The 24,944-nt window shown below is 38.9% G+C and overlaps 1 protein-coding gene across 1 annotated transcript in view; it reads right to left on the bottom strand.

Moving 5' to 3' along the window:
- LOC119950879 (exocyst complex component 6-like) overlaps positions 1–24,944 on the bottom strand; it is a 232,849-nt gene that overhangs the window by 110,693 nt on the left and 97,212 nt on the right. Inside the window, 10 exon segments of the mRNA XM_038773764.1 lie at positions 4,528–4,707; positions 5,468–5,602; positions 11,025–11,136; positions 13,190–13,299; positions 14,739–14,844; positions 15,800–15,897; positions 18,627–18,698; positions 20,945–21,065; positions 21,940–21,986; positions 22,090–22,173. Coding sequence (XP_038629692.1) covers positions 4,528–4,707; positions 5,468–5,602; positions 11,025–11,136; positions 13,190–13,299; positions 14,739–14,844; positions 15,800–15,897; positions 18,627–18,698; positions 20,945–21,065; positions 21,940–21,986; positions 22,090–22,173 — 1,065 coding nt within the window.

Here is a 24,944-nt window from a genome sequence, read left to right as displayed (position 1 = left end):
GCGATCTGTGGGCGGGTTAACAAGTCCATCCAGAACTACCTGGAAACAAATGATACGGGGGAGGTCTCTGCAGCGACGGTCTGGGAAGCTTTGAAGGCAGTGGTCAGAGGGGAATTGATCTCGATACGGGCCCATAGAGAAAAGGTGGAACGGGCCGAGAGGGATAGGTTAGTGGTGGAGATACTCCAGGTGGACAGGAGATACTCGGAGGCCCCGGATGCGGGGCTACTGAGGGAGCGGCGGAGGTTACAGGCAGGATTTGGGCTGTTGACCACAGGGAAAGTGGTGCAACAGTTGAGGAAAGGCAGAGGGGCAACTTATGAGTACGGGGAAAAGGCAAGCAGAATGTTAGCGCACCAGTTCAGGAAAAGGAAGGCGGCCAGGGAGAAAGGGAAAGTAAAGAGTAGAGGCGGGAACACTGATCTGGACCCAATGGGGGTGAATGAGGTGTTTAAGGACTTTTATAGTAAATTATATGAGTCGGAACCCCGGCTGGGGTGGAGGGGATGAGGCAGTTTTTGGATCAGTTGAGGTTTCACAGGATAGATGAGGATCTGGTGGAAGGGCTGGGAGCCCCAATTGAGATTGAGGAAATAATCGAGGGCTGACCATTGTTGTTTTATGGTTGGGGTGTGTGAAAATTGGGATGGGGTGGAAATGTTTATTATACCATGTTTATGTCATTGTTATTTTTATTATAAAAACTTTCAAATACCTTAATAAAAATATTTTTTAAAAAAGAAATGGCGCACTGTGTTGTGTCGAAATCACTTGGTTTACATGGCCTCTAAACATTTTGGGTGTCTGGCCTCCTGAAGTAGGCCTCTTAATGGTGAGTTAATCATAAAAACTCTTTTTTGCCCGAACTCCACCTGCTTTTTGCCTTTCTTCATTAGTTTATTTTGCTTATGAGAGTTCAAATTGCACCATACAAAATGCATTGCCCGTCTGGCTGAGAACATCAGAGGTGTCCTGTCAGCACTCACGACTAACCCAGACCCATAAAAGATCTCACCATGTGTACGTAAGTTGTTAAAGGAGACCTGTCTTCACCAGCTTTGCTGCAAACTCCCATACCGTTGCCTCCTTTATTGTACCTCAAGTAGACTAACTTGGAACTAATATGGTTATTGCAACATGAAATTATCATTCTACCAGATCCTTCCAAGCAACCCCGGGGACATTGGCAATATTAGGCAGTCAGCAGGGCAGATATGCATCAAGCAGGCGACTGCCACTGTTTGCAAGGGCCACAATCTTCAATACATTCCTCTGGAATGGAGGCGTCAACTGGACGGGATGCAGTGCTTTCATCTTGAATGCAAGGCATCACTGTTGGCACCACTCCCAGTGTCCTTCACAAATTCCAGCTCAATAACTCTTATTTTTCTCTCTCCACAGATGCTACCTGACCTGCTGAGCACTTTTAGTATGTTCTGTTTATATAACAGCATACTTATCAGGAGACCGGGAGTGGGGCTGTAGCACATGGAGGGGGTCAATAGATTATCTTTGGCTTGAACAAATTTAAAACTATTCATTGCACCCCTGATGTATTGTTCCCAAGTCATTGAGTTATTGCACTTTGGGCCACATGGAGAGAACACCAGTTTTTTGCCATCTTGAGACATGTGATCCTTTTTTACCAACATTACTAACTAGATAAAGTATGATATGCACTGACTGATGCAAGACTCCAAAATCATTTCACGTGACTAAAAGTGAAAGACAGCAAATATTAACTCCACATTTATACCAACAAAGACAATGTTTTATCAATGGGAGGGGTCCGTGTTTATAAATGCCAAAGTAAAAGTTGAAGAGTTTCAATAGAACGGACACAGCTCTCAAAGCTGAAAAATCAACAGCCCTGAACATATAATTTCACAAGTAGTATAGTCAGGCACCCACTTGTACTTAATGTGGCAGATATGCTCAACATTCTATCATTGTACAGCAGAAGATTATTGCAACAATTTGCAGACATTGCCCCCTCAATTCTTGCAGAATTCTTGCCTTACATTGGTTTTGTGAAGTGTTTTAAAAGGGTCTTTTATCCCTTCAGTTCAAACTGGCATTCTTCCCTACTCCCAATGGAGTTCTTTTTTTCCTTTTCCCACTTCACATTCTTTCTTCTCTCCCTTCCCCCATAACAAGACAACACTTTTCTTTCCTCCCCACCAGTTCACACAGGAACTCGTCATCCTCTTGTTGATAGATGCACTTGCCACCGCCTCGCACATTTCTACTGAAACCTCCCCCTTTACATCACTTCACATTAGCACTCCCATCTAATTCATCTCTCATCACTGGTTTTAGATTTTCACTGCCATTGCCACACTGGGGGATTGAGTGTTACTTCACACTGTGCACAAGAATTCCTGATTTCACTGTCTCACTCCTTTCCCAGGGTCATGGGTCAATTGAATTATTTATGATTTAATAGGGAAAAATAAAATGTTTTTGTTCAATTTCATTTCAAAAAGGATGAGGGTGGGCAGAACAGGAAGAGGGCTGGGGTAGAGTTGCAAATTAAGCAGATGGACCATTACTGCAATGGAGGCACAATGGCTCTTGGGGTGACTGTGAAAGTTCAAAATCTCTACTTTGATCTGCAAAAGTGGACAACTGGGCACTGGGTTCAAGGTATTGAATATCTGTAAAATGCAGACAGTTGCGACAGGGGTGTCTCGCATTGCAGTGTCAAGAGGTTTAGGAAAAACAGTGAGTGGAAGGAACTGGCTGGAGAGCAGATTTGTCATGCACATAATTACAATCTTTGTGATTCAGTATTTTTCTTATAAAAGTGCACATAAAGAGAAAGCTCCCCCCACCCCCAAATTATAAGTGGAATGATTATTTTAATAGTAACTAAAGGAACTGCTTCATCATACTACTGTTCCTTTTTTGACTACATTGTACAAACTGTTTGTTTAAGCAATAATTGTTTTAGGTCATGAAAATTTGCTAATATAGCTAATTCTACGTGCAATAAAGAGTTAATGATGAAATGTAAAATGTTAAATTAGTCTCCATCAAATTCCAGAGCATAAAGCACAAGTATTGAATTCTGACTGCAAATGTGTCAGTATGACCTGCATTTTGTAACCAGAAATTACAGCATCACTTGGTAGTTGCAACAGAACTCACATTTGTAGGGGAAACAAAATATTTTCCGATTCCAAAGGAAGTTAGGATGCCACTAGTACATTGTGCATACTAACTCAAGGTGTTCCAATAATGTGTAATTTACTCAATATTGGCATGAAACAATAATTCATTGATAAACATGAGAATTGAACATCAAGATTCAGCTTAAATTCATTCTTTTCAAAGTACACAAGACTGCACAATCAAGTGCACTAATCAAAATATTATATTTTAGATTACATTTAACAAAAACTTGGGAAGTTTAAGTTGCCTGAAGTCTGTTCTTTCTAGCAATCAATGCTGTTGTCTGCTACTGTTAAACAAAAAGACGTGTTTAAAATTTTCCGTCTTTGGATAGAAAGGCTAATTCTGTTAAACACAACCAACGGCCACTACAACAGACAGAGATGCATTTTGAAGGCTGCCCTATCACAATGTTAATGATGACCCAATTCCTGCCTGTTCGGTTATTTATCGGTCATTTATGTGTTCTACATAGAACAAGCAAAAGGCAGTAGTGGGGAAAGGGCAGGTTTAGTTGTTGACTTCTAAATTTATATTGAAGGTTACTCGACTTGAGCAACAAGCCTGTAGCCAGTTCATAGCCTTCAGATGTGCATGCTTTCTTCAGCTACTCACCGACATTGCTGCATGGTGATTGACGTTATTCTGAGAAGGAACCCAGTAAGGAAATCAAAACAAAAAATCAAATTTAAACAGGTGTGGAAAGAAGTGTGAACACCAATAATAAAAAGGAAAGTAAAATCAAAACATACTGTTACTAATTAGATCAGCTGTGAGATGGACATCTTCACAATGCAAAAGTCATAGAATGTCCATATAATCCTTTCATCCAAGGGCCATAATCCTGTGCATCAATCACATTCCCTTTATAGTTAAATTTAAGGGTGTGGTTATGTGACAATTGAAATAAATTCACATTGTTCAGTTCTGTTGCACAATTATAAAAGATAGTTCTTATTTTAATTAGTTTGTCTGATTTTGAAAGCCGTTAAATATCAATGCCAGGCCAGAAGTGCAACATTTTGGAGATACAGCCACTTTTTTACTCAATCCACTTGGAGATCTTTGAAAACTGGATTAATGCCACCTGTGTAGCTAATTCAAATTCTCTTCCAACAGTGAAGCTTGTTTGCTTTTCAGCTCAAGAACCGTTCAAGGAAATTAGTTGGAAAGAAAGTGACATTTTAATTCTTGTTCAAGCGAAGAATAAGTAAAACTATAATATGCACGGTCTTAAAAATTATAGGCATAAATAACAAGAGGAAAATCAAAGTGGCTTCAGGAACAAAACCAAGAAAATACTTATTTTAAAAGTGTTAATTAAGGATTTTCATTTACAAGTTCAATACTCACAGGCAAATGTGTAAAAACTTGAAAAGTGCTTCTGAGAAAATTGATAAGATCCATTAAATAACCACTGGCTCGACCATTGGGTTCTGTCATAGTCCATTCATAGTCAGCTAACTGTATGAATTCATCAATCTTATGGTTAAGCTTTGTGTATATTTCTCCTTCTGCTGCATGTCTAGCATCCTGCAAAAATCCATTATTTAAAATAATTTAGATAGGCATCTAGCTCTTATTGCAATGACTATTTCAATCACCAAACGGTAAGATAATTTTACAAAAAGGTGATTGGAAAAAATGATGTTTGTTTTGCACGTCGACAAACACAATGCTGATAATTATATCATGAAAACACTTTATATTTCCAGTTTCCTTTATCAAACTAACAGACATCCAACAGGACAAAGACAAGAGGACAAAGAAATTTCAACCTGAAATCCATCAACATATTCAAAGTCTATCATATTGATATTAAACACCTGAAGAAAGGGAAACACATTATAGCAAATACTGTGGAACTGGGTTTAACATCGTTTTGGAAGTGATTCGGTACTCAGTAGTTCACAGGAAGAAATTGAACTGAAAAGTCAATAAAGCACAGAAACCAAAATGCATGTAAAAATATTTTACATCTTATTAAAAGTTTAATTTTACAGAAAAGAATGGTCAATTATTTGGTTCCAGTACAGCTCATTTGACTGAGTACGCCAAAGAATGGTGAGGGAGAGCTCAGTGAACCTACTGGTTTTCTAATTGAACATTTTTAATCACCCCCAAAATTTCATATTACAAGAATATTTTGAAAAGGGCTTAAATGCTAGATCACAACTGTATGCACAAAGTCAAAATTATTACAGCTATTAAAGGAACTGTTCACACATGACTATAGAAATGACATGGCCTGTATCCAAAGTTGCATGACAAACATTTCTAACATTGCACATACCTTGAATGTGGACAGCCCATAAAGTCGTGTGGTGTGCACAGTCTCAGGGGAAACATTAGTGATGTTGGTTATAAAGTCCTCAAGGTATTTACAGGCCTGTTCCAGGTGTGTTGTATTTATGATGATTTGTACAAGCTGCAAAACGTAAAAATATAACCACTGAGACTTTATTTGAATTTTTCAGCTGTTACCATTTTCTAGCATTACAATAATTCAATACAATTCAGTCTAGGCTACGTCTTAAGCATTTAGCTCATAATTCCAGCGGTTTCAACCACCAATAACTATTATATGCCTCGCTTAATAGCTACTATACGGAATTATTTAGTACACACAGGGTCCATGCAACATGATTCTTTTGCAATTGTTTAGCAAGTACATATTATTTACCCAACTGAAAGGAAATTTGCTTTGCAAGAGACCAGATTCAAATACATCTGCAGAGAAAAAAAAGTTAACAATAAAGCTAGTTAAAAAATGTTGCATTTCTTCAGATAGTTACATACTGTGCAGTACAGGTGGAACTGCATGCTTATGAAAAATATCATTTTGCTTTCAATACACACATGAAGCTCAAACTCTTCCTAAACTGGATTATTCTGGGACCTGCAACTCTGAAATTTCAATTGGTCCTAGTCTCAGCCATGTTAATCTTAAACTGTCCTCTGCCTAAAAACTTGATTTAATCTACACATATGCAAAAGCTTTGTAACATTATTGCAAGAAATTAAAAATTGCACACAACAAAACCATTTGGAAAATTTAGTGTCAATTTGAATGCCGACAGAAGGAGGACATTTGGCCCATCGAGTCTGCACTGACCCACCGAAAGAGCACTCCACACATCCCTCCCAACCCAACAACATCTTTGGACACTAAGGGGAAACCTGGCATGGCTAATCCACCTAAACTGCATATCTTTGAACTGTGAGAGGAAACTGATGGACCCAGAGGAAACCCACGCAGACAATGGGAGAATGTGCAAACTCCATAGTCACCCAGGGTCAGAATCAAACCTGGGTCCTGGCGTTGTGAGGTCGCAGTGCTAACCACTGTGCCACTGTGATGGCAATGGTACGAAGAAGCAATGTGGAGCTGCTGAGTACCATTGCCAACAGAGAACAGAATAATGAAGTATAAGAAAAGATTACAGCTAAGAAATGGTGCGTCGGAGCGTGGAGATTACAAAATGCTTTGTATATGTGTCGAGTGGGGATAAGGAAAGTTTAAGTGATATTTGGAGTATATTTCTTACATATTTAGCATAATTCTACTTCCATTTTTGAATGAACTTTAGGGTTTTCCTTTATTGTCTATCCAGCATAAAATATCATTTGAACTCAAAGTAACAATCATGGGATCAGTATTTGTGGTACAGCTTTTCAATTTATACAAGAGATTTCGTAGCAGTGGAATCTGAACACAGTGTTCAATTTATTTTGTCTCTAAAATGAATCGCTTTGACTTGTTGCTTGTGCAATATTAAATGTGTCAATCCGATCGTGCCCAACTCAGCCTAAAAGAGCACAAGGGAAATTTGGTTGACAAAGAATAGGCTAAAGTGGGGGCAAGATAAAAATAAGCTTTAAAATTTAAAAGCACTGCAAGACTGTCACCCAAATGTTTACAACACTGGTGAATAGTACTGTTGAACAGCTGAGCATCACTGTTGGATAATTTGATTAATAAAGTGTAAAAGATGCCACAATGTACAGCTAATGAAACTTCTAAAATCCAGAAGTTATAGCCAGTGCCCCATTAAGAGCTCAAAGTTTGTGTTGCAAATCAGGATCTAGGCTGCTCAGCTATTTACGAGAACCAGTGAATACTGATTAAGTTGTTTAACAGCGCTACTCACTGGCAGTCTATACAGCTCTGCAGCAGCCAGCAGTAGCTTTGAGTGGCAACCTCTTTAGTGTAAGAACAGGTCAGCACTGAACCAGTGTAGTGGCCTGAAGTAAGCAGGAATTGCAAGAGAGTAACTATTAATTTATCCTCCAAATGTGGGTGAAATGGTCTTTTATTGCCCACCATAGTTAACCCAAGGTGGTAGTGGTGGAACTTCTCCTGAAACCACTGCGGTTATTGTGGCAATTGATGGTGCTAAAGGAGGGAATTTCAGAATACTGGCCTAACTATTCCCATTGCATTGCTATGCTTGTCCTTTTCACCTATAGAAGGGAAGTGATATTGAAGTTATCTTGGTGGGTGGCTGCAGTGCACCCTGCAAATCTTACACACGCCATCAGTAGTGGAGAGGGTTCATATCTTGTCCAGCAGCAGGAGCTCAATTGGGCAACTACCTGAACTGCTAATTACATGCAAGAGGTGCAAATCTTTGCTGATGCCAAATGATCAAAGATGCATTGTGAAATTAATTGATCAGAATAATAGTTTTTACTGATCAGTACAGATAATAGGAAAAACAGGTTTTGTACAAATTGATTTAAACATTATATCTACGTAACAATGACAATCTGTAAACATTAGAAGTAGATTCCATAATAATCTTAATGAGTCATTGAATACATTTCACTGTTTTCTAATATTAGTGAAGTCAGCGAGTATTAACTCATTTATTTCAGCCTTGGGTGACATCACAGCTGCCTAAAGATATCTCTTTCTTGCGCCAATGGTCTGTAATTAAGAATATGAATTCTCGATGATTTTCCCATCTTCAATCCAGTGAAGTTGAGACCAATTATACAATTCCTTACATCACCCTAGTAAACAGCAGTTACTTAACACAGATCAATAGCTGACCTATGACTTTTCTGCATGGCTCAAGTTAATTCTTATATAAACCTCATTAGACCACTATCCAATGACTCCTCCTGGAAGTATGTGAATAAGATAGAGATGCAAAACAGATTAGGATTAGTACAGATACAGAAACTCAAATCCAGTACCCTTCGGACTTGTGTATTGCCGGATTTCAAATATTGCTAGATTTGGGGTTGGACAGTGCGGTTCAAGCTGGCATAGGTGTAGTCAAGGGATAGAGCAGCATGCAATGGGCAAAGCTGGTAACTAGTCTGGAGCCACACCATGCCAATCCAGGTACTGAGCCAGACGTTCAGTCAAGTAGGATACAGAGGTTGGAAACAGGTTGGATCAGCCTGAAAAGGAGGTTGGAAAGAGAGATTAATTGGTTTTTGGGGGGGCTGGGTATCATGAGCTAGACATCACATGTTCTGATAATGTCACTAAGGTTAGGAATTGTAAGGGGAAAAGGATAAATCTTGGGGGAGGGGGGCAGAGTTCTAGAGATAATGGTGCTGGGGCAGGAAGGAAAACCATTGGCAGAGATTCTCTGGATCAGGAGTGGAACCAAATGAGAGGAGTCTTATAGCTGAAGCAAGGATTAGAGGAGGATGATGCAGTCAAACATGTCGAAGTCTGCAGAATGGTCAAGGAGGTATAGCTTCCCATAATTACTGTTACAGAGGATGTCATTTGTGACTTTGATTGCAGCTAGTTCGGTGCAAAAATCCACTTGGAGAGCTCAAGTGAAAGTTGTGGAAAAGATTGACAATAGTAAGATGACATTAGATAAGAAAGAAAGGTTGGAGATGGAGTGGTAGATTGCTGGAGGTTTTTTGTGAGGAGCGAGAAGTTCTGAAATGGAGAAGACAGTTGTCATGGGACCAGGATGGCAAACTGGGTGATTTAATAATAAGTAGAGTAGAAGTTGGATCTCATAGCCAAGATTAACTTGGGAGAGGGCATAAAGGAAAATAAGAAAGGAACTGGAAGAAAATGTAGATTCTAGGTTAGGGCAGTGGAAGGGTGAAGACGCGACAGCTTTGGCCCAAGAAATTAGAGTCTAATGGAGCTTGATCTCATATAGCTAGATCTGGTAATAATGACTATACGAGTTGTGCGCCAGGTATATTTAAGTCTGCATCTCTTGAGCTTCACGGAATAAAGATGGGGTTCTATAAGGTGCAGCAATAGGGTGGGAGAGAGTAAGGGTTTTACTGGGGGCACTGACAGGGCAAAGATGTGCAGGTTAGGTGGATTGCCCGTGTGAAATTGCCCTTAGTGTCCAAATGCTATAAGACCCAAAGCATCAAACGTCATTTGTGGGACACATCAGAGGATGGCCAGTGCTCAGAGATCCACAAGACCAAAAGATTATAGGAGTAGAATTAGGCCATTCGACCCATCGAGTCTGCTCTGCCATCCCCATTGTCCTGTCTTCTCCCCATAACCCCGATCTCCTTATTATTAAAGAATATATCTATATCTCTCCGTCTTAAAGACACTCAATGACTTGACAACAGCCTTCTGCAGCAATGAGTTCCATAGATTAATCACCCTCTGGCTGAAGAAATGTCTCCTCATCTCAGTTTTATAGGATCGTCGCTTCAGTCTGAGGCTGTGCCTATGGGTTCTAGTCTCTCCTACGAGTGGAAATAAGATCTCCATGTCCACTATCTAGGCCTCTGAATATTCTGCAAGTTCCAATGAGATCCCCTCACATCCTTCTGAACTCAATGGAGTACATACTGAGAATTTCCAGGATCATTCTTGTGAACCTCCTCTGGACCCCCTCCAAGGCCAGCACATCCTTCCTTAGATATGGAGCCCAAAACAGCTCATAATACTCCAAATGGGATCTAACTAGAGCCTTATACAGCCTCAGTACATCCCTGCTCTTGTATTCTAGCCCTCTCGAAATGAATGCTAACATTGCATTTGCCTTCCTAACTGCCAGCTGAGCCTACATGTTAACCTTAAGAAAATCCTTAACTAGGACTCCTGATTTCCGAAGTCTTTCCACATGCCTCTATATTTCCTATCAAAGCGCATAATCTCACACTTTTCCACATGAGCCACCTTTTTGCCCCAGATCCTAGAAAGATGGGGAGAAAGTACTGTATGCTGTGCAGTATTTTTAAGAAATAAAAGATCCAAGGGATCGGTTTTCAAATTGATGCTTTGTATGCAATCATTTTGTACACTTCTCCTGAATAAAGTAAATACGGAACCAATATAAAATATTTCCTGCCCAAAAGCTAGTTGTGAGGTGCTTTTTAAACAAAGTGCATGATGGTATAAAGATATTGTTTGGCAGACAACAACCTCAAATGTTATAGTAGTGATTTTGGATTTCAAATCAAATTATTATAATCTGTAAAATTTAGCTAGTGAAACTTCAAATGACTTTGTTTTACCACTAAGTTGTTTGTTACCATAGGACCCTTCCGTAATACCCCAAGATTTTGCAGCAAAATTATTGCTTTTAGTGAATCATATACGGTTAAGTATACAATTCATGGCCAGTACTCGAACTGGCCAATTTCAGGATTGAAATCTGTATCTTGAAGAATATTAATTATCAAGAGTTTTATTTGTTAGACTGCACCTCCCACCTAGTGGACAGGTAGAATAGTAATGTTATTGCATAAATAACAATTGAATTGATTGGTTGCCCAAAATGTGACATCAGATTTCAACTACTCAAATTAATAGCAATGGCCTGATAGTAATATATAACCTGCTGGTTGATATTATTTTGAAGCACAAAACCTTCCAGGCATTAAAGACATACTTCAGTCAAACCTATGTGCTGTTTCTTAATCAGGCTTTGTAAACATCCACTCAGAGTTCGAGTAAGCAGCAGGTTGGTAGATTTTCTGAGCATATCATCTATTTCTGTTGAACTGAAAATCAGAATTAATATGCATTAATTGGATGCACTTAGTAAAACTGACTAATCAAGAGCCTTTCACAGCAACCTATCACACAGCAAACACCATGCTAAAATATGTTGACATAAATCTGTATTCAATGTGCCCTCCAGACATTTTTAAGGGTACTTATAATGGCATACTTCAAAATCATCACATTAATCTCGACAACCAAATCAGCCAATGTGCTTTAAGCTGCAGTGCCATCCACATCAATGAACAGGTGACCAATCACCACAAGCAAATTTGTGCATACAATTGAAGAAATGGTTGGAGCACATCAACAATTATTGTGTGCAAGCTACATGTGTAAACAAATACGTTTTTAAAAAGTAGTTTCATTTGTCACGTATGTAACATGCTGCAAGCAACTAAAGATTCTTCAAGAAAGTTACATCATAAATAGTTAAAAATTTCATGTTTATCCTGATCATAAATTTTACCTAAAAACCTCCCAGTTATTTTCACTGAACTAAAAAAAAAAGTCTTTCAAGGTGTTGTCTCCTCATTAATTTTCCATGGGGCTACTTACAAAATTTTGGTGGACCCACTGACTGTCCAGTTTTGCCATCATAAAAACTTGTATGACATGTAGGTGTAAAAACACAAGGAGAACGGAAGTTCATAGATCATAGAATTTTCAGTGCAGAAGGAAGACATTCAGCCCATCGAGTCTGCACAGGTCTAAGGAAAGATCACCCTATCTAAGCCCACACCTCCACCCTAGCCCTGTAACCCAAACCCCATCTAACCTTTTTGGGCACTAAGGGCAATTTCACACGGGCAATCCACCTAACCTGTACATCTTTGGATTGTGGGAGGAAACTGGAGCACCTGGAGGAAACCCACGCAGACACTGGGAGAACATACAGACTCCACACAGACAGTGACCCAAGCTGGGAATCGAACCTGGGACACTGGAGCGGTGAAGCAATTGTGCTACCACTGTGCTACCGTGCCACCCGATTGTCTAAGTTGCTAGCTGGTATGCTCGCACCCAACATTTATGGATCTGGGAATAAGCATGTCTTGACTCAATACAGCTCAGGTTTCTCATGTAAGCAAAGATTTTCATGGAAGTTCGAGATTCCAAGTACATAAAGAAGTACTTATATACAGCTTAAGTACGGTGCTCTTTCTAAGGGCCGGTGCAGACTTAATGGACGTAAATGGCCTCCTTCTGCATTGCAGGGATTCTATTCTACTTCTATATGGAGAACTCAATCAATTTCTTGCAGTTTGGATTTGTTCAGCTCCTCCTTTATTTTTTAATTGCACATATCTAGTAATTACTTACTGATAATTTTTCTAGTTGTGTTTCTAAATTTGAGTTTTGTGGTTTCTACTGTTGACTTGCAATCTGTTGCTCTTTTGTATAAGTATTTGAATCACTCAGGTTGTAGTGTGACAGAAATTTGTATATATCCAGGCATGATGACTGAATTGTAAGGGACAAAATATGATAGACATCTGTATTAAAGTGTTTGCATTTAGCATTCACTTGTTATTTGCCACTGTTCCTTCCAACTTCATGATTTTGTTGCGCATGGGAATTGAATGACTCTCCAGAATTATTAGTTGCCAACCATTCAGGTCACCTAAAGCTAGGTGTCAACAAGAGGACATGGAAGCTGAAGACGACAGAGAGCAAGTGAGAGAAAAGAGCGAGAAATATAATGAAAACTAAATAATAGCAGACAACAAATAGAAGATGATGGTTGATTTAATCTTTTATGAGAAATACTTTGAAATGAAAATGTTACATTAACTGCATATTTTTTGACCAGTTGTATGAGAGTTTGGATTTGAAGAAAAAAAAATTAAGGTAATCAGTGTCTACAACCATGAAAACCATGCATGTATAACACTGACACCACGCAAAGACATCAGGTATAGAATTATACAGTTAATATCTTTGACAATTATCACCCATATTTAGTTTTACCAACAGCTCCAAAAATTTAAAATTGGCAGACATATTCCCAGCCAAGTAATGTGACATCCACTGGAGGTACCTGATGCTCACCTTCGATGAAGAGATTCTGAAAATTTAAGGCTTGCGTAAATGAATTCCTTGAACTCCTTGTAGATCTCAGGTACTGACTGAGACACTGGGAACCTCTTTGGAAAAGGTTGCTATGCAAAATTCAAAATATTCTATTAAAACAATTTTTAAAATAATACATTTTTGATTTTTTTCTTTTAAGGACTGCACAATATATCTTGCATACACACATTTTCATGGTCTTCCGATTCCCTTTGGACCAGCATTATAGTACTAATCTGGGCAACACGGTAGCACAGTGGTTAGCACTGTGGCTTCACAGCACCAGGGTCCCAGGTTCTATTCCCCGCTGGGTGGGTGACTTTGAGGAGTCTGCAAGTTCTCCCGTGTCTGTGTGGGTTTTCTCCGTGTGCTCCGGTTTCCTCACACAGTCCAAAGACATGCAGGTTAGGTGGATTGGACATGCTAAATTACCCTTCGTGTCCAAAAAGTCTAGGAGGGTTATTGAGTTATGGGGGATAACGTGTAAGTGAGGGCTTAAATGGGTCGGTGCAGACTCGATGGGAAGACTGGCCTCCTTCTGCACTGTATGTTCTATGTTCTACTAATCAAATAATGGCTCAGAGATTCATGCAAATTTTGACTTAGAAGTATCTAAATACTTCTAATATCTGTATTATATATGAAAAAAGTGCTATAATATTACAGTTTTAGATACAGGAAAATAGTACACAACCCCAGTTACAGATCCTTAAACTTACAAATAGTAAATGATGTTGTGAAAAAACCTACAACTAAACCACCCTGCTAAAGTGGGGCACTTGAAGCCGAGGTGAGACTTTTTGTATCAGATTTGAAATTTGATGCCATAGCTAAAAGGATCCACACCGCTACCAATGGTCTCCTAATTTATTCCCATTTAAAATAAATAAATTTGAAGGTACATTTGTTTTTGTTAAAAAAAAATTAGAGTACCCAATTCATTTTTTCTAATTAAGGGGCAATTTAGCATTACCAAACCACCTACTCAGCACATCTTTGGGTGGTGGGGATGAAACCCACAATAATCTAATGCATTATTGGATAATTGAGGCACAGTTATTCTATAGTTAGTCATCACAGTTGACAGAATCTGGTTTCTAAACTGCCAAACAAAACTTGGTCATCAGCTCGACAAGGTTCATCCAACCTCTTGCAGACTTGGCAAAATACTTTCAGCAGTCTATTTCTTGAAATTGATCAACACAGGTAAATATCAGTTTGTTTTTTAGCACTATATTCCCACTGTTGTTATTTACAATGCTTAAGTACAAAAATAAACTTTTAATTATCAGGAGATTATACTGCATGTGGTGTTAAACCCAAGCAGTATGATACTGCCCCCAGGATGTTTCACAGCATTCCCCTCTGGGATCAGATCAAGTCCTCATCCAGAGCTTTACTGAAAATTTAACATTGCTGTGAAGCAGAAACAGCTTCAGTTTCATTAGCTTTGCAGTACAAACAACCAGAATCAAATTTGGGTGTTCTACAAGACAAAGTTAAATATTATAGCAATGATGCCACTGACCTTTTCAAGCTCCAAGTCGTGAAATGGGAATCGACTAATTATCATTCTGTACTCCTCTTCATTTGCTACAGGAATTGGACTGCAGTTGTCAGACTCAAAAATGTCCCTGTTAACATAAGAAATAAGAGGAGTTGGCCGTTAGCCCTTTGAGCATGTTCTACCATTCAATGAGATCACGGCTGATCTACTTCAACATCATTTTCATACACTATTTCCCATCACTTGATGTTTTTATATGTCGAGAAAGCATCAACCGCAGTCTTGAACATACTCAACAACTGAGCCTCTACAGCTCTCCGGGGCAGAAGGTTCCAAAACTTTACCACCCTATTAAAGCATTAAATGCCCCTGTGAAATAGCACCATATTCAACCGAGGCAAACTCTAGACAGACAGCATACACATTCTGATTCTGCGCTAACATTAGTAGTTGGTATTGTAGTGGTGGAAATGTTTTTTAAATTTAAATAATATTAAATAATTGATTTCAGATTGGAATTTTTTAAAAACAAAATGAAGGATGTTAGTGCTGGAATGCAGTGCTAGTTATCTTTTGCATCCAGTGTTAGCACCAAATAAGCAAAGTTCATGTGGTTGAAGAGGAAAATTACTTGTACTCTACCCTCCAATTGATCCAACCCCTCAACGCAGAAGAATAGCCCCTGCTATTTCATCTATCTCTTGGCCACTCATGTACACAGTGCCGTACTAAGTATTAAATGAGAGCTTTGGTACCATAGATTTTTGCCTATGGACTGGTTTACATTGCTAAAATTAATTTCACTCATCACTATGGCCAGAAAAATTGTGTCCGCGTGGCCAAGTTAACAAGATTCATATCCCTAGGTCAGAATGTTGTAGATTTCATTTCACACTTTAGGTAGATGCTAAATCTAGCTTTAAGTAAGTTTGCAAATTAAGTGGTAGCTCTATCTGGATGACAATAGTCACACTTTATCAAAAAATACTGAGATTTAAATTGGATTGTGAAAATAATGATGAACGGCAATGTTTTGATATCAAAATGACCAGAACAAAATTTGTTTCATAAACATTACTAACCTAAACACTACTGCCCATTTCTTTAATAAGGTTTCATTGTACTGATCCCGAATTTCAAGCAACAGATCGAAGAGTCTGTTCACAGGAAATCCATAACCCTAGAAAAGAAATTAAAATCAGGAACACATGTGGAATGTCAGAAGAGACAACAAGAATTATCAATTCAGTTTGAAATACAAAACAGCATGATCAATTCTAATCAACTTTTGTGAATTGAAGTTGGTGCAAAAATTCTACATTTTCATGAGTGAAATTATGTAGGATTAGTGGCTGGAGTTTGCAGAATAGTGGAGTTTCCAATTAGGCTTTTCTGCTCTGAATGGGTTGTAGCTGCATGAGCTCAAACCAGTTTCTTAGCTTCTCACAATTCTTTTAAGTGATGGGGGTGGGGAGCGAAACAAAGAGGCACCATTTATACAATTTTAAATGACCTTCAGAACTATGGGACAGAGTCGATCTCATGGAATGTCTGTGGCAATAATGCTCATAAGAAAAATACTTGTCCATCTGAATTGCTCTAATGCCTTGCAAATACACTCCAAATCACAACTTCTCCAATTAAGTAGCTAAATTGTTGGGTGGGTCAGTCCTCGGTTCTCAATAATAGAAATCTTCTAATTGTGCTCAGGAAACTCAAAATCCTGGAAACATCTGAAGGATTTGAAGACAGATCCTACTAAAGGAAAAGATCATTCTTGCAAGTTGGTTGAGAGAGTGGAACTAATAATGCTAAAATAAAAAGCAACGTTTAACACAATTAAAGCCAACCACATTAATTGAAATATTTATAATTCAAGCTTTGGTCCAGTTGTGACCATTAAGGAGTTGGGGGCCAGTGGATGTATGGCAGATGATTAAAGGATTATTCCTCTTGTTTTTCCATTCTTCTCCCAATGCCAATCCTCAGTTTATAATGCTAGAATGTTGCCAATTGCTCTGAGGCCTGACAATTTGGAATTCAAAGATTAAAAGTAAAGATAGTATGGTTGAAGATGGAAGGAAGAAATGCATCTTAATATGAAGGAAAGGGTAAAAGTTGGCAGGGAAGCTAGCTCAAGGAGACGTCCCACTGCTGTCCATTAAAGCATTATATCGAGTGAAAAAGTGATGTCCGGGCAACATGGTGGCACAGTGGTTAGCACATCTGCCTCACCGCGTTAAGGACCTGGGTTCGATCCCGGCTCAGGGTCACTGTCCGTGTGTGGAGTATGCATATTCTCCCAGTGTCTGCATGGGTCTCATCCCCCCAACCCAAAGATGTGCAGGGTAGGTGAATTGGCCACATTGAATTGCCTCTTAATTGGAAAATATTTTAAAAAGAAAAAAGTGAGGTTGATGTCTCACAGGCATGATGTCTGTGCTACGGGAAGACTGTTGACAAGTTGCACAAATGTTCTTCGGGCAAAAGGGTAGAGGTATGGGGAGGCAGTTGGCTTTGTTTTATCCTGGCTCAGGGGCATTTAAGTCAAGTGCAAGATCCCCACTCTTTCTCTGCCCAAGATCAGTTGATAGAGCACAAGTCTAGAATTCAACCAAAGCCTCCCTGTTCTTGATCCAATACCATACTTCACAATATATTTACTCATTCAGCCATGTGCAAAGTTTAGTTTTTTTTGCATTTCTCGATTCAAGGGCCCTGCACTATTATTGATGTGTCTTTCAGTCCCAGGCCCCATGTTCCACAGACAGACGTGATTGGTTTCATTTAAGAGTAATTATCATTGAGAAACAAAGTACACACACACACACACACAATGTGACGGAGGCGGAAAAATGGATGGAGTCTATACAGGAATCAGGATACGAGGAGCTATAGTTGAGGTAGCTATTAGAGTCGGTGAGTTTGTAATGAATAGAGATGGTCAGTCTATCATTGGAAATGGAGATTAAGGAAGGGAAGGAAAGTGGAGGTGGACCATGTGAAGGGGGGGGGGGGGGCTGGAAATTGGAAGCAAAAAATAAAAACAATACTTTTTCCAGGTCCAAGTTGAAGCGGCACTAATACAGCCATCAATGTAATGGAGAAAGAGTTGTGGGACCAGGCCCAAGTAGGACTGGAACCATCAAAAAGACAAGCATAACTGGGGCCCATGCGGGTATCCATGGCCACACCTTTTATTTGCAGGAAATGAGACAAATTGAAGAAAAAATGATTGAGTGATAGAACAGATTCTGCCAGTTGCAGGAGCGGTGGTAGACGGGTACTGTTCAGTGCTCCACGCCAAGAGGCAGAGAGCCCTCATTCCCTCCTGGTGGGGGATGGAGGTGTAGAGGAATTGGATATCCATAGAGAATAGGTGGCAGTTAGGACCAGAGAACTGGAAAATGTTGCTGTGATGTCGGGCATCAGGGAAATCACAAATGTAGTTTGGAAAGATGGGAAAAAGGATAAAAGTGTAGATTAATAAGCTCCTCTAACCTTCCGTCCATTTGTCTGCATTTTCACCTCTAGCCCCAAACTTTTCTTACAAACAATATGTCTCTCTCTTCATTACAGTCTTCCTTGCCTCCATTTGATCAATAGTATGTCTATTGCTGATCATTACTTTCATTCTTACTTAGAATAATAGAAGAGCCTTTAGACATTTCCTCCACTATCATGGTGTTGAAAACAAGACTTAGTGGAATGCCATCTAATCGAACATTCTTTATTACATTTGGTTTGGGAACACCTCACTTGTTTGTGTCTACACCCTCCTAAGTCTACAGGCTTGACACCCTTGCCCTCACTCATACCTCTTCATTTACCTTCTTTCTAAAGTTTTTCAAGATTTTGATTACAATACAACATAAAACGTAAACAACCACTTTATGAACTAACACCTACTTGCAAAGTGTCAGCATAAACCACAATTAGATTCTTCAACTCCAAAACAAGGTCAGGATCGGTGCAATAGGACTAGAAATACAAGATTAAAAAGGCAAGTTAATAAAAACATGACTGTGCTCTCCCACACAGGACATGGATACAATGATATTCATTTTAATATCTAGTGGCTGTTATTTTCAATTACCATCTGCAAATTACTTAACAGGACAATATACTTCTATAATTCTCACTAGTTCTATTCTTTTCTTTACCACTATAGATGATTATATGACAAATTTCACAGTGATCATATCACAATGATTAATCACTCCCATAAATGGATGGCATTATGCAAAAACAACAGCATGTTAATAAACAACCACCATTTCACTTGCCACTGTTAATTAAAAAATAGTATTATTTCTCAAACTCAAATGTATATATTATAAAAATAAAATAGATAGATGGGAGTTGCAAAATAGATGGTAGTTACTCCATGGTTGTAATGTCATTTCAAAGTTCAGATGATATTCAAATTTACATGTCTACATCAGTCAATGAAGTGACTAACTCCTATACATTGGGGAATTACATCCTTCGCATGCACAGCATCAAAAAATTCCAACTGAGTACTTTCTTCACAGGTATTTCATCCAAGACCAAAAGAGGCAAACAGTAATCTGAACAACATAGTCAGCCAAAGGTATTGCACCCAAATTGCATATCTGTCTCTTCTCTTTACATTATTTGTTTTTATTTTTGTACTATTAGTCACATTTGTAGTCAGCAAGACAGAGTTAATGGGGGAGGTTTGTTTGGAGTGTAAACCAGTTGACCAAAAGACCTAATTTTGTGCTGTAAATTCAATGCTATATTTAATTACAATTTATACAATCCAGTAGTATAAGTATCCAGTTAGAATTAGAATGACTACAGTGCGAGAGTCCATTCAGCTCATCGAATCTGCACTGACCCTCTGAAAGAGCATCCTACCTAGGTCCACTCTCTGGATTAGCACAGGGCTAAATAGCTGGCTTTTAAAGCAGACCAAGGCAGGCCAGCAGCACGGTTCAATGCCTGTATCAGCCGCCCAGAATGTGGCGACTAGGGGCTTTTCACAGTAACTTCATTTAAAGCCTACTTGCGACAATAAGCGATTTTCAGTTCATTTTTTTCATTTCCCCGCCCTATCCTAAACCCTATGTTTAAGTTAATTTAAGCATTTTAAATCAAATTCAGCCACTACACAATTCACATAAACTTCTATAGATGCTTCAGCAAGTAAATTATTTAGTTTATGAACGAGATAATGTTCATACTGTATAGTGATGATCTTAATTTGGTGCACGAGGAAAACGCTGCTTCACTACTGGGGTGTATTTTGAAAACAGTGTATTTAGAATGATAATTAGGAACTATTTCCTGGTGGTACTTTCAATACTGAACTATTCAATTTGATCTAATGAAGAGGTCAGTTGAGACTAATGAGGACAGATTGCAACAATAACAGCAGATTAACTCTACATATTCTAACCTCTCTGACTAAAAGCATGTTTGGAAGGCTAGTCAGTTGTAAATCACTTAAGGATTATGCAAATAGCCTACGGCTGTGGCTCAAAGCCCAATTCTACTGAGATAAACAAAAGCTTTGCAGGTCCTCTTCCAAATTTAAGTAACTTTTAATTACAAAAAAAAGTCAAAGAAAGGAAGCGTAACCATTCATCACTTTGGCACATACCTGTCAAGGAACACAAGGCACTTGTCCCTGGATAGAATGCTGCCAATGACAGACACACAGCCCTGAGATTGTCGTCAGCAATCACAAATATGAAAGAAATAAACTCCAGATTTCCAATGGCAAAAAGATCTAGATTTTTATAGATCTCTATGTCATGTCAGATTTGTTTCTGCTCAGCTCACTAAATGAGTGAAGCAAGTCCTTTAAATTTTTCTACTTGTATCATGGAACAAATCCCTTCGACACATCATTTCCAGGTACAGTTTCACTTAGCTATGTTCCACTTTAATGTACATAACTCCCAACTTTCATCTTCAACACCACATGCTGGCTTATTTGCGTCAAATGGGTTTTAAATGTCAGAGAAAAGGGTCTTTTCTGCAGAGACTTTGTACATGTGCATCTATGAAAATCACTGATTATGTTCAAGTCTACATTGGAAAATAACCAACAGACCCGAATTTGGAGCAGCATCACAAACAAAACAGATGAGAAGGTGAACACCCCAACTTGCTTACCTCTCCTTCGACACTGACATAACGCAAACATGTTTATCTTGTTCATAAATGTCTAAAAAGATTCCAACCTGCAAACTTACTGAATGGGTTCTTAAGACAGCAATAATTTTGGAAAGTGCCATGTTCCATAGCTCATCAGTAAATGCTCTGGTCACCAACCCTTGCGTTGCATGTAATATGTGATCTTCCACCACAAAAAATCTAAAATTGAAAACAATTTTAAATATTAAAAAGCACAGTATTATACTACAGAAGTAAAAACTACGCATTTGTAATATGTGAACTATTTTCAATGTAGTTTTATACTTGAATATTAAATGTCATCCGTTATTGGAATGGGTTAGTTCAATCAATGGTCTCTATTTGCACATGAGCCTATTCGCACGCAGAAAATGTTTTATATATGCTGCATTTGTGAAGAAAGCAGGAAGACAAAATATGCATTAATATAGTGCCTTTCATTATCTCTGATGGTCCAAAGCACAAACAAGCAACGAAGTACTTTTTGAAGGTAGTCACTGTTGAAATTTAGGGAAATGCTGTAGTTAATTTGTGCACAACAAGGTCCTATAAGCAGCAATGAGATAATGATCTGATAGTCTGTTTCAGGGATGTTGATCGAGGGATAAACATTGGACAGAACAATGGGGAGAACTCCCCTACTTTTCTTCAATAGTGTCATGGAATCTTTAACATTCAACTGAGAGGACAGATGGGGCCTTGGTTTAATAACGCTGAAAAGACGCAAACCCATCAGTGCAGCACTCGCTTAGTAGCAACCTGAAGCATCATCGTGCTCTATAGATTAAGCCTTTGGCATGGGAATTGAATATATAATCTTCTAACTGAGAGTACGCTACCACTGAACAGTTAGGAATTCCCCCTTATATCCTTGCATCAGCAGCCTATATGAAGTTTAGAACAAGCATGCATAGAAAGTTGCAATGCATCACCACTTTGAGACACTCTTTCCACAACATAAGTGCAGGTCTAAGCCTGCAGCAGAACATAAAGACTTACCCAACAATCTGATTAAAATATTTTCTGTAGCCTGCAACAGAACATAAAGACTTACCCAACAATCTGATTAAAATATTTTCTGTAGCCTTCAACAGTTTCATGCTTGTATGAAAGTGGGAGAAAAACAAAATAAATTTAACAGCTGATCAGAAAAATATCAAACACATGATAACATGCAAATCTTAACAATCATTGTTAACAATACCATGTTTGACTGTGGCAGCAATACCAATCCTGCTTGTTTCCTTCTCTGTTTTCTGTAATAGTTCTCGAAAGTTTCTCGATCACCCTACAGCAAAAACATATTGGAAATAACCATTCAAAACAGTTTCATGTATTTAAGAAAGTTTTACTATCTTTTCCTATAATAGTTTCTATTGTTAAATTTTTCCGCTAATCTGTTGCTAGCACTTGTGAAAAGTAGCACCAAGTAGCACCAATAAAATCTTAAGATTGTTTTCTGCTAAAATCGAAATTAAAAAAAAAAAAGTATCTGAAGGCTGTCAAGTAAATAGCCTAATATGTTGTCTGGAGCATTAGAACCTCATTGCACCACACACAAATTTACTAAAACTGAATTTAGTGAAGCCCTCCCATGTTCTATCAAACAATACGGTGTTCATATTTTGCCAGTATGTTTATTACACCAATAATGCCACTGGATTTGAAGTTTCAGTTGTATGTTGAACCGGACTAAATTCATCGTTGATTTGACTAAAGTAGTGGACTGGACAATGCTTATGATTGTTATTTATACATACTGCACTTGCAGAAAGTGTTTGAAAGAAGTTCCTCATAAGAGACAGATTGACTAACGTTGATATTCTTAGAATTGAGGGCAAATTATTGACCTGGTTAGGAAATTGGGCAAGTGGTAGGAGCTACAGTGGGGAAATTGGACAGGTACTCTCATTGGTAGGATTTGACTAATGGCATCCCGCAAAGATCTACGCTGAAGTCTCAACTATTCACTGTATTAATTAATGATTTCAATTATGCTCTTAAAAAAGAACACATCCAATAGATAGGTGGCATTATAAGCACTGCAGATCAAGCATGATGCAATATATTTTGCAAATACATGGTGATAAAAACTGTGGCAAATTAATTGCAAGGTAGGTAAATGGACTTAAATAGGGATAGAACACGATACTACTAAATGGTTACAAGAAACAGTGGAAGTTCAAAAAGACTTGGGGTCCAGGTACATCAATCAAAATGTCATGAACAGGTACAGAAATAATCAATGGTCAATATAACGCTAGAGTTTATATCTAAAAGGCTAGAATACAGAGATAAGTTATGATTCAGCTGTAGAAAGCCCTGGTTAGATCACACCTGCAGGACTGAGTTTTGTGCATCACACCTTAGCAAGGATATAATGGAGACAGATTTAGGGATAAGGAGCATAGTCAAAGTTGGACACAGACCTTACAGGAGTAAAATTAAGAAATGTTTCTAAAACATGAAGGATGCAGGAGGCCATTCGGCCCATCGAGTCTGCACCGACCCACTGAAAAAGCACCCTATCTGGGCCCACTCCTTGCCCTATCCCCCACCTATCCGTTGGACACTAACGGGCAATTTAGCATGGTCAATCCACCTAACCTGCACATCTTTGGACTGTGGGAGGAAACCAGAGCACCAGGGAGGAAACAAATGGTCGTTCCTTATTCCTATATTCTTGACTAGTAATAGCATGCCTGAGGGAATAGCATTGGACCAACAGCTGAAAACTTATGGAGTGCGAGTTTTGCATAGTCAGCCTAGTTGCGTCATAAACACCTCATTCCCGAGTATACTATAGGATCCTAGGGGGCAGCACAGTGGCTAAACTGCTGCCTACAGCGCTGAGGATGAAAGTTCAATCCCGGCCCTGGGTCACTGTCTGTGTGGAGTTTGCACATTCTCGTGTCTGCGAGGGTTTCACCCCCACAACCCAAAGATGTGGACGTTAGGTGAATTGGCCACACTAAATTGTCCCTTTTTAAAAAAACTATACGATCCCAAAACAGTTAGGTCAAGGAATTGGCTTCTGGGATGATGGTATGGTCCACACCATTGTTGGGATTGGAGCACGGAGTCATCCCTTATTAATTTTAAAGTGTCAATACTCTATTTCTGAACACTTGTATCAAATCTCCCCTTAATTCCTCTGATCCAAGGACAGTAAGAGAGTAACCCAAGTTTATCTGGTTTCTCCAGGTAATCCAAACTCAGTTTGGCAAAGAACCCAAAAGCACTGGTTTTCAAATTGACTGGAAGCAGCAAGAGCAAGAGGAACTGCTTCCACCTTCTTGATACATGTACCGGTCTTGAGTTCCACGTATGCCCCTGTCCCTGTGGCAACATGGGTCTGTCTCTGGGCAGAACTAAGAGGAGATCACTACATTCCCCCTCAGAAAATTACTCAATTTCACCTCGAATTAAAGGAGACAGTTTTGAACATAATCAGCTTATATATCTTATGGTTATCACAGTCTCCAAAGGTTTCCCCACTGGCAACAGATCCTCTGATCACAGTCAGGACCAACGTTTGCTATCCAAGTCCAGGGTCCATTACCTTTATCTGACTGAGATCAACCAATCTAGAAAGGACTTCAGGCCATTCCTGAAACATTCCTGATAAATGCATTTAGCATCAATTTGGGCTAACTGCTAATTCATAAACAACGTTTATACAAATAAGTCAAGAAATAGATTCCATGAAATACCTTGGTATATCAGTTTAAAAGACTATTGCGACGATTGGAAGATGTAAGAAAAATTGCATTGTAAATGAAATGGGCAATTTAACGGTTAAAATGTTTAAAAATAATTCTGTTCCGCATTGCCTGGGTGGGTTCAGCAGCCAGCAGATGAAACTGCCGAAGGAATATATTTTTCAGTCTAGGCAATGCATTCTTGTTTGCATGGGGTGGGCCCTAGGGAGTTACTGTGCTTAGTAGCTGCAGAAGCAGCACAGTAACACAGTGGGTAGCACTGTTGCTTCACAGTGCCAGGGTCCCAGGTTCTATTCCTGGTTTGGGTCACTGTCTATGCGGAGTCTGCACGTTCTCC

This window comes from Scyliorhinus canicula, chromosome 16 (assembly GCF_902713615.1).
Source record: "Scyliorhinus canicula chromosome 16, sScyCan1.1, whole genome shotgun sequence".
NCBI classification, from domain to species: Eukaryota; Metazoa; Chordata; class Chondrichthyes; order Carcharhiniformes; family Scyliorhinidae; genus Scyliorhinus; species Scyliorhinus canicula.
This window is presented reverse-complemented; position numbering and strand designations above follow the sequence as displayed.